The sequence below is a fragment of the Trematomus bernacchii genome, unplaced genomic scaffold (assembly GCF_902827165.1).
Source record: "Trematomus bernacchii unplaced genomic scaffold, fTreBer1.1, whole genome shotgun sequence".
NCBI lineage: Eukaryota > Metazoa > Chordata > Actinopteri > Perciformes > Nototheniidae > Trematomus > Trematomus bernacchii.
The window spans coordinates 4,882,878-4,899,933 of record NW_022987513.1 but is presented as its reverse complement, the minus strand read 5'-3'; the positions used below and the strand labels follow the sequence as shown (position 1 = coordinate 4,899,933).

The 17,056-nt window shown below is 37.6% G+C and overlaps 1 protein-coding gene across 1 annotated transcript; it reads right to left on the bottom strand.

The window, feature by feature from the left end:
• Positions 1–696: 696 nt before the first annotated feature.
• Positions 697–14,016, bottom strand: mpp1 (membrane protein, palmitoylated 1). Its single transcript, XM_034152386.1, has 12 exons — positions 13,661–14,016; positions 8,383–8,511; positions 8,067–8,145; positions 7,265–7,350; positions 7,086–7,154; positions 4,504–4,700; positions 3,451–3,554; positions 3,279–3,359; positions 3,022–3,102; positions 2,728–2,930; positions 1,568–1,642; positions 697–1,486 (listed from the first exon to the last, which is right to left on the bottom strand). The coding sequence occupies exons 1-12, from the start codon at positions 13,781–13,783 to the stop codon at positions 1,310–1,312; spliced, it is 1,404 nt and encodes a 467-aa protein (XP_034008277.1). The 5' UTR covers positions 13,784–14,016; the 3' UTR covers positions 697–1,309.
• Positions 14,017–17,056: the final 3,040 nt, after the last annotated feature.

Sequence of the window (17,056 nt, the reverse complement as noted above, 5' to 3'; positions counted from 1 at the left end):
AAAACAATAGTTTTCACTATATATATATATATATATATATATATATATATATATATATATATATATATATATATATATATATATATATATATATATATATTTGGATTTGAGTAAGTTCACAACTTCCACAATGCAAACAGGAACTGGCAACACTGAGAATAAATGCATTGTCATGTATAACCCGTAACTATGTCTCCCACACTGTGATGAGGGGAGAATTGTAATGTGTGGGCGATCCAGCTAAATCACTTTTATTGTAGAGCTCAGATAGGCAAGTCTCGATCTATAATTGATCAAAGCCCTGAGCTGTGACTTATTTTGGAAAAATGTATGCAGACATGACTCATTCTCCCACACACACACACACACACACACACACACACGACACAGAGAATTCTTTATAGCCATCATCTAAAATGTGAGAGATTTGAAGTATGGAATATTCTGCTCAGACGTGATGAACCATGTGGACAGCAAACATAAAAAAACAAAGTTTAGTCTAGACAAACTGGCAATATGTCATCTAAAACTATAAAATAGTATAAATATCAAATCTTACATTACAGTCAGTGACACTGCCATGTTTTTTTCCTGTCTTATGTGGATAAAGTTGAAGGAACTTTGAAGATTTGTCTAAAACTGCCATATCTTTCCTAAAAGGCTCCAGAGAAGATATTTTCACACAACAGTCAAAGAATCAGTTTCAACAGAGCTGGGACATTTATTTTTTTGTTTAAAAGTGCCTTTACAGTACCCCATGAGGTATACAATTTTGATGAGACAAGACAAGTGAGGTTTTGAATGACGGACAAAAAGGCATGGTGTAGAAGACATTATAGTCGTATGGAGTTACACACACTGAACAAACCGTTTCAGGATCTCAATTTCATGGCACAATCTAATGAGAAAACAAAATAACAGACAGTGAATCCAGAAATATTGTTTAACATGATAAAATCCTCTCATTTAAAAAGAGGATTTCATTCACAGTTGTGGTCCTATTTTGCATTTTCACACGTTCCCCAACAATCACAAAGATGTGCATCACCAAAACTACCCAACGACCTTCAAAAAAACCTGAAGCACACGTGCCTACACAATCAAGCAAAACAACCCTGATGAGGTTCTAAACATCTCCACATATTGCTTTTTTTTGGTTGCATTTGTGCAAAAAAGAAAAATCTCAGTGACAATTAAAAAAAGTAAACCCATACACACCTGGGACATCACTAACTCGTGTCGTGTAAGGAGTGATATTGCACTGCTTTTTTAAAAACAGAAAAGGTATTACTCTGGTGCCGGACCTCTGTCAGTACACCCAGGATACAGGCACCCACTGGGGGGTGGAGGTGGCCCGCTCCATGGCCTCCTCCACACCTTTCACGCTTTCATCCACGTCGTTGTTGACGAGAACCACATCAAAGAAGTGTCTATATGTGGCCAAAATGGCGTCCGACTCTTTCTGGATCATCAGCAGGTTTTCCATCTAGGAGGAAACACACAGAGGGTTAGCAGATGCAGGATGGTGTTAAAATGACTCGAGTGTATTCAGATAAAGATTTAGCACCTGGGCAGATGTGTTGGTCGGAGCGATGAACACCACCAGAGGTGCAAAGTCAGCCGTCCGCAAGACTTTCAAGATCTAAATGTTGAAGAAAGGAAAAAGAGAATTTTGTTAGCATAATTTACCCTTTTACAGTAAGTTTCAAAACACAGACATCATATCATTCTTTTCATTTTATTTTGGAAGCTCAACCACAGCTCCTATTCTTTTTGTGTCAAAACATTTTTGTAGCTTTTTCTTTTCAATAAACAACCTACGTGGCCTTTAAAGGGTTAAAATAAGTAACATTTGGTAGGCATTATCAGGACTGATGTAGGAGCCAGAAATGTCAGCGTTGGGATTTCTGAGGTATGATTTATTTGGGTGTTTGATTGTTTATCATTTTTGCATTGGGCTTTGTTTATAATCTCATTATTTATTATTTCTGGATCTATTATGGGATAGATCAGTTTGGTCATATGGGTATGGGCGGCACCCATGGGTAATATAATCACCTATTCACCTGTGTGAGGTGTGTGGGCGAGAGTCGCTCTATTTTTTGTTGACCTTTTCTCAGCTCGATTATTCAGACAGTATATATGTGTGCAAATTACAATAACTTGGTGATCTTTATTAAAGTAAGCTTTTTGTTCAACGCATTTTGGATACCAGACTTCATTTGTGATAGCGTGTCTGACAAAGGCAACCAGGCCCGACTTCAGCCTCTCAGCGACAAATGTCTGTTCCTGCTGACGCTACAACTGGTGTTAAAGAAAAAAGAAAAACCATGAAAATAACGATATCTAGTATTTTTATGGCAGTTTAAGATTTACTTCTAAGGTTACATAATATGCATTAAGGTTAGGGTTATGGATTACATGGAAATGCATTAGAAATAAATGATCTTTGTTTAATCTTTTACACACATGAAAATAATAAAAGATACAAATTCCCCATAGTATTTAATATTTTCTTTATACATTTTATGTAAACAAACTGGCATTAAAATAGTTAAATAAATACAAAGTTTGGTAGTTATGATCAGGACTGAAGGTGGATCAATTATTTAACTCAGTGAAAAAATATTTTAATTTATAAGTTTTGCTAGTTTTGTAATGGGGATATTTTTCTTATTAAAAAGTGAGGAACAAACCGTTTATTACATGGAAACATATTATGCGTACCTGCGGCTCTACATCCAGCAGAGAGATTTGGTCTTGCTCGTGGATCTTCTGGATGGTCTCAATTTTGGTACCGAACATAAATCCCTGGTGGCTGCCGTACTCCAGGAGCTCATTTCCTGAGATGCACTTGGTCATGGCTTCGTTGGAAATGAAGTAATATTCCTGTCCATCCTCCTCCTCTTTACGTGGGGGTCTGGTGGTGTCTGTGGAAAAAGTTCAAGGACTTAGCTAAAGGACTTTTCAGCAAATGTTGTTCATCTAAGGAAAGGAAAAAAAACCTGTGGTTATACGTACGTGGTGCAGGGTAGGAAAACTTCTCAGGGTATTTGGTCAATAGTGCATTTTTGATATGGCTCCTTCCTACGCCAGGTGCACCTAAAAACAGAAGCATGTTTTTATTTCCAATGACATTTCATGTAACATTTGAGGTTTAATTAGAGTGATGTGCATTTTCAAGTAATATTCTTGAAACAAGTGTTCAGTATTGATGATCAGTAATGGCTTATTATGCCTCTTAGAATGTTATACCACTAATAAATACTGTAGCTTACCGATAAGCACCAGAGTTTTCCTTTTGAAAGCAGGGAGCCGAACAACCTCCTCATAAGAAATCACATCCAGCTGGTCAAAAACTGCAACAGAAAATATTTAGTTTTTTTACAGACAAACCCACACTGCAGTATGAATAAAGAAAAAATATCAAGATTCCTTTGAGACACTCACTGGAGCTGTGTTTGGCCAGGTACTTGTCTTTGCACTTCTTTTTCTTTCCAAACGGGCTGCAGGACTGGCTGCCCTGCCTGGCCTTGCTTTTACTCGCCACCCTCCTGCATGGGAAGAGAGATTTAGTTCAAGGTCAATCAGTGCTATGCTGATGTTGCACTAACATAGCCATACTATACTGTATATGGAGTCAAAAGTCAAACATTTGCTTTGAGACAACAGATCACACACCATATGTTATCACAATCATGCATAGTTAATAATTTGCCATTATTAATTTACTACCAATTTTAGTATTAGTTTGTACTGCAGTTCTCTGTATGGTTTGTCCAAGTAGATTTGGCGTCACCCAGCAGAGGCAGACGCTACACTGCACACTATACTATATACTATATTTTCTACCTCAGTATTAAGTCAACATTAATTTATGACTTCATTCTTAAATATTATAACTTTATTCTCATTGAATGAGGACTTTTTTCTTATAATATTATCACTATATTGTCAAAATATTACGATATCTCAGAGAACACAGATATAGAGGATATATTTCGAAAGTGCAGAAAGTTTTGACTATTATCTTATTTTTAGCTGGAACACATGTTATAGCTATAAAAAGTGTTTATAAATGATTTAAAATGAACTATTGTATCGTTGTCATAAATAGGTGTGACATTTCATTTAAAGTGGTTTCCCCAGCTAAACTACAAACACAAAAGAGGGGAGAGAGTAAATCATGCCTACATGCTGAATGTGTCAACAGAGATATAACGTAATGAGAAAAGTAAATCCACAGAAGAAAACATATTTGAAAGCCATAAAGGATGCTTGAGATTTGACTGTCACCTTAATTTGTGTTTTCGCATTGCGTAAATAAAGTTATTTACAATTTAAATTGGTGCCTACAAATTACCAGGGCCCCCGAAATTAAGCATTTGATGCTGTTCCTAGTGCAGAACCCCCTGTCCAATATGTGCCCTGTCAATGTTTAAATGAGACCTACGCCCTTGACACATTACATTATGATTCAGATGGTTTGACAGAGCTGTGTACCATTCCTGCAGCTCCTGGGAGGGGATGAGTCCGGCGAAGTCAGCCACGCTGCTCTCCACTCTGCCCTGCCACCAGTTAGGGTCCTGCTTGTTGATGATCTGGATGATGTCACCAGTTTGAAACTTCAGACCTGCCTCTTTGCACGGGATGATGTCATCTTTAGCGGGGTCATAGTCAAACTGGGCCCGCATGTACACCTGTGGATGAAGAGTGGTGTTACAGTTGGTTCCACTGTGGCAAAGACAACCATCATATACCTCAGAGCTTCCAACAACTAAAGACGGTGAAAAGATATTATCGTTTCGTTGATTTTCATATGAACAGAAGATTGATCTCCTTGTTCCTATGTTGTTAGCAATATGGCTACCGCTAGTAGCCTAGCTAACGTTAGTCCCAAAGGCAACCTAAAGAATCCCGAAGAACAAGAAACCCAGAACTCAGTGCAGAGAAAAAGACCCAGTAGTATTAATAAGTAGGCAAGTTATTTATGTACTCGCTTATTAGAAATACAAATGTTTTATCACCAACTCTTTGCCTTTTCTTCCTCGTAAGCTCTTCTGCTCTTTTGCCTGGTAGAGTTAACATTACTCTGGTTGTTCTTAACTGGGGATAGCAATCATAAACTAAATTGTCGAGTTGGCCCCTAACTAATTGCTCTGTTATGATTAGTCACCCGCAGAGATGTCCCACCCCTTAGCCTATCAAGTACAATGTGTTGGAGTGCTAGCCAATAGAAGAGGGAGAGTCACGTAGTGATGTCACTATGTTACTGAAGTAAACAAGGGACTACAATGGAGGCGTTTCAGGCATGGGGGAGGGGGAGGGTGGGGGTGGGAAAGAAACTCCCTCTGAAAATAACTTGTAGCCTTTGCAGACCATTTACATGCACAAAAACCTATAAGACACTCTACAGGAAAGGGAAAACTCCCAAAAACATAATAGGGCCCCTTTAAAGGTTTGGTGTCATTATTCTACAGCCATTACATTATCCCATCAACAAAGGAAGAATTTCTCCGGCATCTGTGTACTTATTGTTGCTGAACAAAAACTTTTTTAAGTACCTTTCAGTGAACCATTTGATTCTGAAACACAAAAAATCTAGTTTGTCTGAGCTCTATTAAAACCCTTTGTCCACATTTAATTAAATCTGTTATATTTGTCACAAATGACACACTGCCGTGCCAGATGCTTACCGAGCACTTTCTTTGCACATTTGTTGCACAAGAAGCAGATATTTTGCAGTTCAGCAATACACAGAGAAAATACTTTGCTCAGTCAAGCAAATACTCAGTCACGATGGATGGTCATTATTTACACCACTCTGGCTTTAAAGTGAGCTCTCGCGAAGCTTGAAATTAAATATTTTGTTCTTCTTCAATGTTTAAGCCATAAAAGCATTCTGGAGTATATATTCAAAATATCAACCTCAGCTATACTGTGATTGCTCTCATGTGAAACTCTCCCCTATATTGTTTTATTGAGAGCTTATCATTATGATGTTTGAATCGGCAAATATTGGACTTACAGTACCTGAATATGTGTCTCAATTCTCAAGAATAAACAATTATTTAGGGACTTATAAACAGAAAACATTCAGATTCTGAAAATGTTAATAGGGAAATCCACCCTCACACAGAATTCAAATGCTCATGATGTGATATTTGACAGCTTAATTCACTAAACCAAAAAAAACATAACAGAGTAAACTGAAAATACATTTCCAATTGAGCATTTGCGTAAAGCTTGTTAATGCCCCAGATTAGTATACTATCTCTACTATTTTTGCCTAAACTGTTAAAGATCACAGCAGGAACACATTCTATTCAGGGTAAAGTAATACTATTGTTAGTAGAGTTAAGAAACATTTGTGGTTTCGCCAAGTTACTCCAAGTGGTAGCTGTACACAGACGAATAAGTACAACTATTTGTTGTACCTACAGTGGGTATACTGGAGTGGTCTGGGTCACCACAAATGATGCTCTACGCCTATATATTAATGGACTAGAAGCTTTTAGGTAGACTGCCATCACTGACCACAGCAAATTCCTAACTTAGAATTCGGTATTCATTTTTTCTTCGTGGCAATTCAATTCAAGCCATTTTTTATTATTCCAAATTGCCATAGACTATTGTTAAATGTTGTTAAAATAAGCAAGCTGCCATTCTTAATGCAGAAAAAGCACATTATCGGCGGTTGGAGAAATTGTGATATGGTCAGTAGATGGCAGGATGAAATACACTACCAAAGTGGTTCAGTTGAAACTAGCAAAACTAATGTGTGTGACTTTAAATGTAAACTCATTGTATAGTCACCTGGGTTGTTCATTGACTAACAGTAGGGTCACCTGATTCACAGAGAACAAAATCCTTTTTAAAGAGTGATTTGTAGATCGAAAAACTGAAAGAAATGCAATCAAATGCCATCTACGTGGATTATACTGTACCGCTAGTTATCATTGGATGTTGAGCTAATTTTTCTTGGTTCATTCATGCAAATTTAAACGATTTTGGAGAAAACCAAAATCAAAAGACAAAAAATTATTCACAATCACAAGTGCATATTCTGCCGGGCACGTCATTACCTCACAGGCTCGGGATCGACTCTGCACGTTGGGAACGATCTTCATAGTGACTACTCCGTTTGTTTCTTTCTGCATGGACAGATTATTCAGTTTTACTTATATATCTAGTTGTATGAGTGCAATACTTTCATAAAGATTTGCATTGAATTTAAGATCCAAGTTAACAAATATTAACTTACCAGGATCTTTTGGAGCTGATCTACAGTTTGGTTCATCACACTTTTCCCGTTGATCTCTGCTATTTCATCCCCTTCGTGCAAGGAGCCTGGTAAGAGAGAGAGAGAAAAAGGAGAGCTATAGTAATTCTAAATACAAATCCTAAAATTGAAAATTTGTCAGAATTTATTTGCACTTGTCTGCTCCCCTTGTCTCAAAGGTCTATGGTTTTAGAATGTTTTTATTGTTGGTTAAATGCTTAAAATAGGGTTTACAGTTAACACAATTTTAAGAGAAGTTCAAAAATCCCAAACTTAACAGTATAATCTCAATAATGTCATTTACGATTCAAATATTTAAACTTGAATATTTTGTGTATGGCCTGAGATACAGTATAAATTATATGTTGCCCTACTTCACTATACAGACATTATATTAAAAAAAAAATAATACTATTTATTTGGATATAATACATAGAATGCCATGTTTAAACACTTGATACAAATAAGATACTTAAAGATAAGTAATATTATTTAAAATAGATATCTTGTTATACAACCTACGTAAAGATGTAGAGAGATAGATGGAAAGATGGTAAATAAAACCGACTGATTAATAATTCAGTACCCACAAATCCATAAATATACAAAGCAGCAGTCACAAAATGTCTCCGTTCTCTTTCACTCTTTTCCCCTCGGGTGCACTCTCCAGTAATGCCTGGATAGATTTGCTGTGACTAGGATGGACTATTAACTAGAGAACTTTCTTTCCAACACACACACCAGGTCGGCACACTCACACACAAAAGAAAATGGGATTAATTACCTTGTCTGTGGATCATGCCTCCGTGCAGTATTCTGGCCACAGTGCACCTTTGTTTGTCATTCAGCTTCAGAGTGACCCCCTGCAGACAGAGACCACAGTCAATGGGGAGGCATTAGCAACACAAATATTAAAAATAGTGTGTGTGTGTGTGTGTGTGTGTGTGTGTGTGTGTGTGTGTGTGTGTGTGTGTGTGTGTGTGTGTGTGTGTGTGTGTGTGTGGGTGTGTGTGTGTGTGTGTGGTGTGTGTGTGTGTGTGTGTGTGTGTGTGTGTGTGTGTGTGTGTGTGTGTGTGTGTGTGTGTGTGTGTATAATATACCATGGGCTCTGAATGACCCTTTTCAAATTCCACTTCTTTCATCCTGGTCAGTTCTGTGCCATTCATGTGTCCTGCACTGCCGTTAGTGTAAACCTCAGCTCCTTTGCTCTCATAGATTTGCATAGAAGCCTGTTAAAAAACAAAAAGAAAACACACATTAATGGTCATTTTTTATCTCAATCTAAATAAAACCCCCTTTGCTTGAAATAAAAAAAAACGTTCCGTCATGCAAGTCATTTAACTCAAGATTTACAGTCAGTCAGATCATTATAACATGCATTTCTAATAGCTGCTACTTTTTATGCTAATGTGTGCCAACAGCCACGTTTCATTTGCAGTTTCAACATATGTTCGAGGTTGAAAATTAACCCGATGTTATAAACACCTCATTAGCCACGTCCATTGATCTGGTCCAGCTGGTCCATGTGGTCATGGATACCACCTGAGTCATCAGGTGAACACATTTAAGAGTAGCAATAATGCAAGCAAGGTTATATTTTCTGAAGAGTCTTAAAAGCCATATTAAAAGTTTGGTGTAGAAATCTAACAACTGACCAAAAAGCAGGTCCAAAAACAGGAAATCTCCAGTTATTGTATTGTTTAATTACATTACTGTTATTTCCAAATGTAGAGAAACTATTCGTTAACACAATTATAGCCAGGAATAGCTTACATACGGAAGCTCATTTCTGCCAGTAAAAGAAACAAATAAGATAAAAACATAGCCTTGTGAAGAGATAAAGTTCCTGTAAATCATTATAATGATTTAGTAAAAATATTTTTTCTTTGTATCATAACATAATGAAAAACTTTCCAGAAATAATGATTTACTTAAGTCTTTTATTTTAGGATACAAAGTCATTATTTCAAGATACTATGCTTTTATTTTCCATTTTACTTCCATGGTGGCAAGAAAGGTGGTCTTTGTCCTGATCACGTCACAGTTAAATCCATATATTTATAAAGCTATACGAGAAAAGTAAACACAATGCTATCACTGAGGACTCACATGACACAAGGTCCTGATCCCTGGGGAGTAAGCTGGCCTACTGTGAATATAACATGAATAATATAGAACCATGAATGAACAATATAAAAAAGATATATCAATTGGTCTCTAAGCTGACAAAGATACAACTTCAAAGTCAGCACTTATTTTTTTGGCCGGAAATTAATCATAAAAACTGCTTCAGGAAAAAAACACAATTGTTATCTATCTCCTAGCGTCAGCACTACAGTAAACCAATACATATTATTATCACATTCCTCCTCCTCGCTTACTGTAAAACCTGGGCCCTAAAATACTGTGCACACCGTAACAGCAGTTTAGAGTCCGACACAGGCAGGAATTACTGTGTCAAGTTTTTTTGATTCGTTTTATTTATACCCTTTTAATACACATATGTGTTCCTGGTAACATTATTATAATATAAAACTAACAATTGTTTAGTACACCATTTTCAAATGAATGCAGGAGCTTGCAACATGATAGTTATTTACCAGTCTCGTGCTGATATATTTCAGGATTGTTCTGTACCAGGAGGGAGTGTTTGGCCGGATTCCCAGAAGGAACTGATGAAATTACATCCTTTGAGGAAAGGAATCTGTACAGCAGTCTGACTGCAGATACAATCACCACATACAAATATATCCTGAAAACACACTGATTTCTCTCACTGAACTCCCATTAATATTTCTAAAGAGCTGCTCTAAAAGACATTAGGAAATGCATTTTGTGGAACCACACATTAGGGATCTTATGACTGTCGTTAATAAACTTCTCACAAGCGCCACAATTTGTATTGAATTATGACAATTGTGGGGTTTTATTCGATTTAGAGAAACTACTTTATATCATTATAGCCAGGAATAACTGTAAAATACGGAAGCCCATTTCTGCCAGTAAACGAGAGAAAAGGATAATGAAATAATGAGAAACTTTGTCAAAATAATGACTACAAAGTCACTATTTTGAGATAATAAGTCAATATTTCCAGATAAATTATTCATTATCCAGAGATACAAAGTAATTTTGAGAGAATTTCTAAATATTTTAAGATACCAAGTCTTAATTCTGACAGGGTTTTTATAGTTTTAGGATGTTAGGTCACCTTTCAGGTAAACCTAAATTGTTTTGAGATATGTTGTCATTATAACGGCTCAAAGGATTTTTACTTTCATCACAATGGTGGAAATTTGCCTCCAAAACTAAACCTATAGACAAATATTGGGTAGTTTCCCTCTAGACACATAGCATATTACTTTATTAACTAACCATCAGAACTAGGCAAGGAACCTACAAAGGTTAAAGCGTAAAGCGTTAGCACAAAACAATTAAAACTATCTGAAACAAATGACAGCATCTTTACAAACAGTAGCCAATAGGAATGAAACGTGAAATGTGATTAGATTTTGATGGGCACTGAAAGGCATTTTTAATTAAATTAATCTCATCAGGATTTTGACAATGAGCCCCATCAGATCAATCACTCACACTGTCAGAGTGTAAAGAGGTAAATAATTAGAGAGTATTACTTTGCTTTGTCACAATGTGTTCCAATCACTGTTAACACTGTTACAATAATGTCCCTTTCAGAAACTTGGATGCCAGTATTGGGTGTGAAGGAGCAACAAGATAAGCAAACGGCCGAGTGACAGGCTAAATGAATTCAGGAACAGAAAGCAGTGTTTTTTTTATCTACGGGTTGAAGTTGCTTTTTTCAACAGATTCCATTTAAAAAAAAAGCCAATCTCCGGATAAGATTAAACACTATTAAGATTTATATCTCTTGTCTACCTGTTTTTCTCCACAAAGTGCCATGATCTAATATGACTGCAGTGTTTCTCACAGAATTCTATTCTATTTGTGGGGGCACGCACCCCCCCCCCCCCCCCCCCCCGGCAAGAAAAGCCATTGGCCCCTTAACCTATTCGGGTGGCCCACGCATCCACCCCCCCCCTCAAATAAGAAAATACATGCGAGTTCATGGCTACTGTAGACAACATTCTTGTTGCTCTGTGTTGCGTTGTTAATGAGTGAGACACACCGGAGTTGAGGATCTGTGGGGTTTATTCTCCCAAAAATATAATTTACAATTTACAATTTAGCAGACGCCTTATTCCAAAGCGACTTACAATGACCAATTACAGGGACATTCTCCCTGGAGTAACTGAGGGCTAAGTGCCTTACTCAAGGGCACACTAGTAGTGGTGTTCCAGGCGGGATTTGAACTTGCAACCTTCCGATCATCAGCCCACCTCACTATCCATTAGACCACCAAAATAAAAAAAAATAAAAATCAATGTATGAGAAACACTGGACTGAATACAGAGATGATTTGCCTTTTAAGCCAAGACATAATTTGTTAGTAATTAGGGTGAGTCTCCTGCCAGAAGACTAAGAGATTACTCTGTTGAAGATCAAAAGGTCTGACCTATGGGACTGGATTAATATGAATCGTTTACACAGAAATAGCTAGGAAGGCTGTTAAAAGCTATTGATTCTAGGACCCATCTGTCTGAAGCCTGACTTGCGTAGACTTGTTTAGTTCTCAAAATGACGACAAAAAATGTGGCTCAACATTCAAATTGTGTAACTGTCCTTGAGTTGAAATGCATTATTGGTTATGTAAGGCTAGTCCACAGTACTTGAAGTGTAAGGCAGAACAACACTACCTAGCTTTACCAAACTCAAGGTAGAAAGGTAAAAACTATGGTAGCCAGCAGACGGCGACTTCACTGGTTGCAAAAATAAGTCAAATTTGTATAGAAGTCTATGAGAAAATTACACTGACAATGACTTCATGACTTCATGATCTCAATCGTTAGTATAAGTCTTATGTGAAACAGCTTGATGTTTAGTGTGTAAATAATGGTCAAATTAAGAGTAAAATAGGTGATAAAGCAGGGTATACTTTAGGGCGTGGCTTCTTTTTGAATATACATTGGTTTTTCATGTATCCTATATGATGGTCCTGGCAACTATAGTCATCCGTAAAGTTTACGGATGACTATAGTTGTACAATACGGCGTAAACCTGTATTGCTATCTTTGTCTATCTGGAAAGAGGGCCATGATGGAAAGAAGTAGTTTAATACTTTATTGCTATCCTTGACATTTTAAATAAATGTATTTTGCTGTCATTTGAAATATACACTGTCTACCACATTATGAGCAACATTACACATTACTGCAATGTGCACTGTGAGATAATGGATCACGTGAGTCCACTTGCAGACACTGATTTCACAAATCAGCAATGAGTAGAAGAACACGTTGACAAGATTGCAACTCAAGGCTATTGAGATGCAAACTGCTGATGTCAGGAAAGGAGTTTCCTTCCTTTAACCTTTCCCTCAGCAGCTCAGTGCTGACTTTTCAGTTTCAGAGAAGAGCTTTAGGACAAAGAGTTCCCTGGGTATTACAAGCAGCCAAGCTTAGGCCTGGAGGTCGTCAAGGATTTAACTTTCCAAATCATTAAAACTGTTTGTGGTCACACATATCAGTTGTTGCCTAGCTTGAAGGCAAAGTCAATGGTTTCGCAACATAATCTGGCCTCCACTTGAAAACAAGTTCATGCCTAAAACTCCAACCTGGTATAATGTGATGCAGTAAACAAGCTCAGCTGACTGTTGACTCTAAATCAACAGCAGCCAAGCACTTGTAGCTGTAGGCTAAGTTACATAGAAGCACTGATAAACATTTACATAACTTTCCATCTATAAACCTTCTTTGATATTGCATAACATTGTTCCAGATAATAAGCTTAATGGTGTTACTTTATGCTGACTTGACTGTCACAGTTAAGCATGACTATTATGGGATTCACACACAGCATTTGTATATGGCTATATAGCACTGACTGACATAGTCAAAGACATATTACACGTGATAAAGCCTCGTTTCCCTAATTCTTCATAAGATTCCAATGTAGTTTAGGGGGGGAATGCAGAAGTGAAAATGCCAATGTAATGTCTACTGGGGTCCAACTATGGCTGCAATACTGAGCAATGCAGAGGTTAATGACCAGCTGAGTTGAGAAACATCTACATATCTCATTGTTTCAGATATATATATATATATATATATATATTATATATATATATATATATATATATATATATATATATATTATAGATATATTATTCAGTTTTTGTAATATGATTAATACACGACTGGGTCTATTTTTAGTGGGACAAACAACGTCCATGTGCCCCATATCTACTTCCCGGAAGCAAACACCAAGATATGGGGGAGCAAAAAAAAAAATGACCCCTACCTTGTCAGTCTTTGGTTTGTTCTGCAGCAGCTGCTCCAGGTACAGGTCGGAGAGGGCTGTCCGGACGCTGCTCACCGACTTCAGGACGACAGCGGGTTCGTTTTTATTGGAGTTTAACGTCATCTTTCCGTTAGCTAGAAAAAAACACCCTGTGAACCCGACGTGCCCCCGCTCAAAGGTCCGCAAAGGGGCCGGCCGAGTAGCGCTGCGATAGAGGAATATGCTGATAAAGAGCCCTGCCGGTGTGATAAGTCACTCTGAGATAAAAGTCCAAGGTTTGGAGGAGCAGCAGGTAAGGTCCTGAGATGTGCTGCTGCGGGGACACCGCTGACAAAGCAAGTAAACATGCATCAGAGGGGCAGGCTGATGATGCCTTCAAGTGCGCTCTGTCAGCTCCGAAATCCCACTACTCGAGATGTTTTTTGTTGTTGTCATGCATTGATCAAGGACTGGTTCTCAGAAATAAAGCGTTGTCTGTTGCTTCTATTAAAGGCCACATAAAGGGGTAGCTACTACACTGATATGTTTATATTAGAGCTTAGCATATGTTCTGTTCTACGCTGTATTTACTGTCACAGCATATCCAACTATCTTATATAAGGTCATTCCATGTATAGGCTGTGTATATACATTTGTATAGATAGGCTACCCCCTCTTAGTCAGTTATTAGACGTTTTTTTTCAGTAACGTCTTAATTGACATCTATTGTTAACAATTTAAAGTGGTGCTTTTGCTTGGTTCTTTGTATAAAACACACCTGTTGATTAAATCAACTAATCAATAAATAAAACATGTGCAAGTGTAAGTTGGCCAAGAAACTATTTAGAGGATAGGCCTAACTTTTTACTTTTTATATGAATGTTAACTCCTAGACTGAACAGATTTTGTCACCGCTAGAGTCCCAACCATGCAAAATGCTGTCTTGAAAATGTACAGATATATAGTTGAGATCAAAATGTATTTGATACTTTCTATCCATTCAGTAATTAAGACAGTTGGCTGTAGTCTGGAAACATCTGAAGCACACTAATACATGGTTTGGTTTTTTGGTGTGTGTAATTTTTCGTTCATCTTATTATCATAGTTGTATGAAAGCCGACAAAGATTAATCGAGACGTACAGTTATCAAAGATTTGTCTCCGTAGTGTTGAAGGCACCCTCATATTACATTATGATTTACCTTCATTTTTCTCTTTTCAAGCAGGTCTTCGACACCCAATGCAAACTTTCAAATTTCCGAGAGTACTTGAATGCGGCATTACCGCAGCGTCCTCAGCAGGGCTGCATTGCCAGGCTACAGGAAGCACACGGAGTGCTACTGACTGTGATCCCAGTGTACTGGATGAGATCTCCATTATAAAACAACGTGTCAGGCTGCAGTATGTTTACTGGGTGCTAATTACCGATCATCAATGGGAGAGTACCCAGATCTCGTGATTTATTAATACACCGGCAGACACCAAAAATACCCCAAGGTGGGGTAGGTAATTCACTTCAGAAACACTTTTTGTTATATTCCATGGAATGCTCTTCTGGTTATTACCCGTCCCCTGTGTGTTAACTTATGTAGCTTGTTATGCATGTAAACGGTCTGCAGAGTCACAAACCCTCAAAGTACACCCTGTAGCGAGTAAAACTCTAACACAGAAAAGACCATGCTGCCCCAGAACGCCTCGTTGGAGATTTCTCTTTTTCCATTGTTTACTTCTTGGGTATAGTGACGTATTTCGGGTATAGTGACGTAATGTAACGTAACGGCTCCTCAGATTGGTCCAAATGGACCAATCCGGGGAGCCGTTACGTTACGTCCGCGGAGCCGTTACATTTGGACCAATCAGCGGACTACACACACTTGGCGGGACATTGCGAGGCTGGCTGCTGCGAGGAGCGAGACACTGTGAGCTGGCTCACTGGTGTGGGGTCGGCGAGACAGCGAGACACAGCGGAACTCAGCCTGGACACACACACAAACTCCCAGCCAGGCTGCGGGTGTGTGTGTGTGCCCAGGCTGAGTTTCGCGGTGTCTCGCTGTCTCGCAGACGGCCACTGGGCTCACAGGTAGGGGGGGGCAGGAGCTCCAACAAGCCGTTTAGGACAGAAAGTGAATACACATACTATACAGAGATGCTGTATGAGAAACCAATGTGAGTTTGGAAAATTGCACAATATACATTTATTTTAGTATACCTCAACAATGGAATTATGATCAGTAGAAATGGCACTTTATTTTTACATCCAGGCCTGAAGTGGTAGTCAGTAACCGAATATTAATTACATGTCATTTTCATTACTAACATAACTTTATTGAAATACAAAAAAAACTGTTATTTGAATACTTTTGTCATAATCTTGCTTTTTTCAAAATCATTCACAGACCGTATTGAACCAAAACAAAAATCTGCAAATATGCTTTTTTCTTTCACTTTCGATGTGAATGTTTGCAACAGTTCTTCAAATCACATTACCCTTTCAGAAATATATTTAAAAAAATTATTTTGTGTATATTTTTGTTGCTGCTGTTTTTTATCGAAGGCCACGATGATCATCTTCCATTTTGTTTACATTTGAATTAAAACTCAATTATCAATTAACCCTCAAAACAAAAACAATAGTTACATCCCAACTAACACAACTGACTGAAAAAGAAAATAACTCACTGAGCTAAAATAAAAATAAAATGTAATAAAGTAACTACTTCTTTTGATGTAATCTGATTATAGGTATTTATTTTTGTAAACTTAATTTCTGTTACATGTTATCTGTTACTGCCAAACTCAGATGTGTACTGTACACATGTTGGAGACATATTAAAAAAGAAAAAAAGGTGTCCACCTTAAAATAACATGAAAAATAATGGTAAAACAAATAGTGGTAAAATTGATCAATGACTTTGTTTATGGATTATACTTCATATTTGGATGCTTTATTATTGTTCATGATGTCTGTTTGTTTTTAGATACCCAAGTGTGGTGTACAGTAGGGCCAAGGTTTTCTGTGCAGATAGCTGGGCCCCCACTCTTTATTGTAAAGCACATGCCAACAGACTGGCAATGTGTAGAGAATGGAAGAGTTATTCAGCCAGGTGATGAGTGTGATAAGCAGTTAATTATGAGAAAGGACTCAAGAGGGAGCCAGCATGCAGGATTGTTTTAGCAATAACATGACCTAGCGCACTAATGTTTGCAGTGGCGACTGGTCATTAGGGGCAGGTGGGGCACAGCCCCACCTAGTGTCAGCAGAAAGTATTACAAATAATGATTACAAAAATGCAAAAAAATAAATAAAAAAATATATAAAATATATTTTAAGATCATGTTTAATCATCTGATTCGTCTGTACATTGCTGTTTTAGTCTGTGTTCTTCTAATTAGTGTGTCTACAGTCACAGTGTGTGCC

Bases quoted from the DNA above. Each gene is read 5' to 3' on its own strand.
- mpp1 (XM_034152386.1), bottom strand. From the start codon at position 13,783: ATGACGTTAAACTCCAATAAAAACGAACCCGCTGTCGTCCTGAAGTCG. The intron at 8,512-13,660 runs GTAGGGGTCATT...GTTTTTTAACAG, and splicing joins ACAAACCAAAGACTGACAAG to GCTTCTATGCAAATCTATGA. The intron at 2,931-3,021 runs GTACGTATAACC...CTTTTTCCACAG, and splicing joins GTTTTCCTACCCTGCACCAC to ACACCACCAGACCCCCACGT.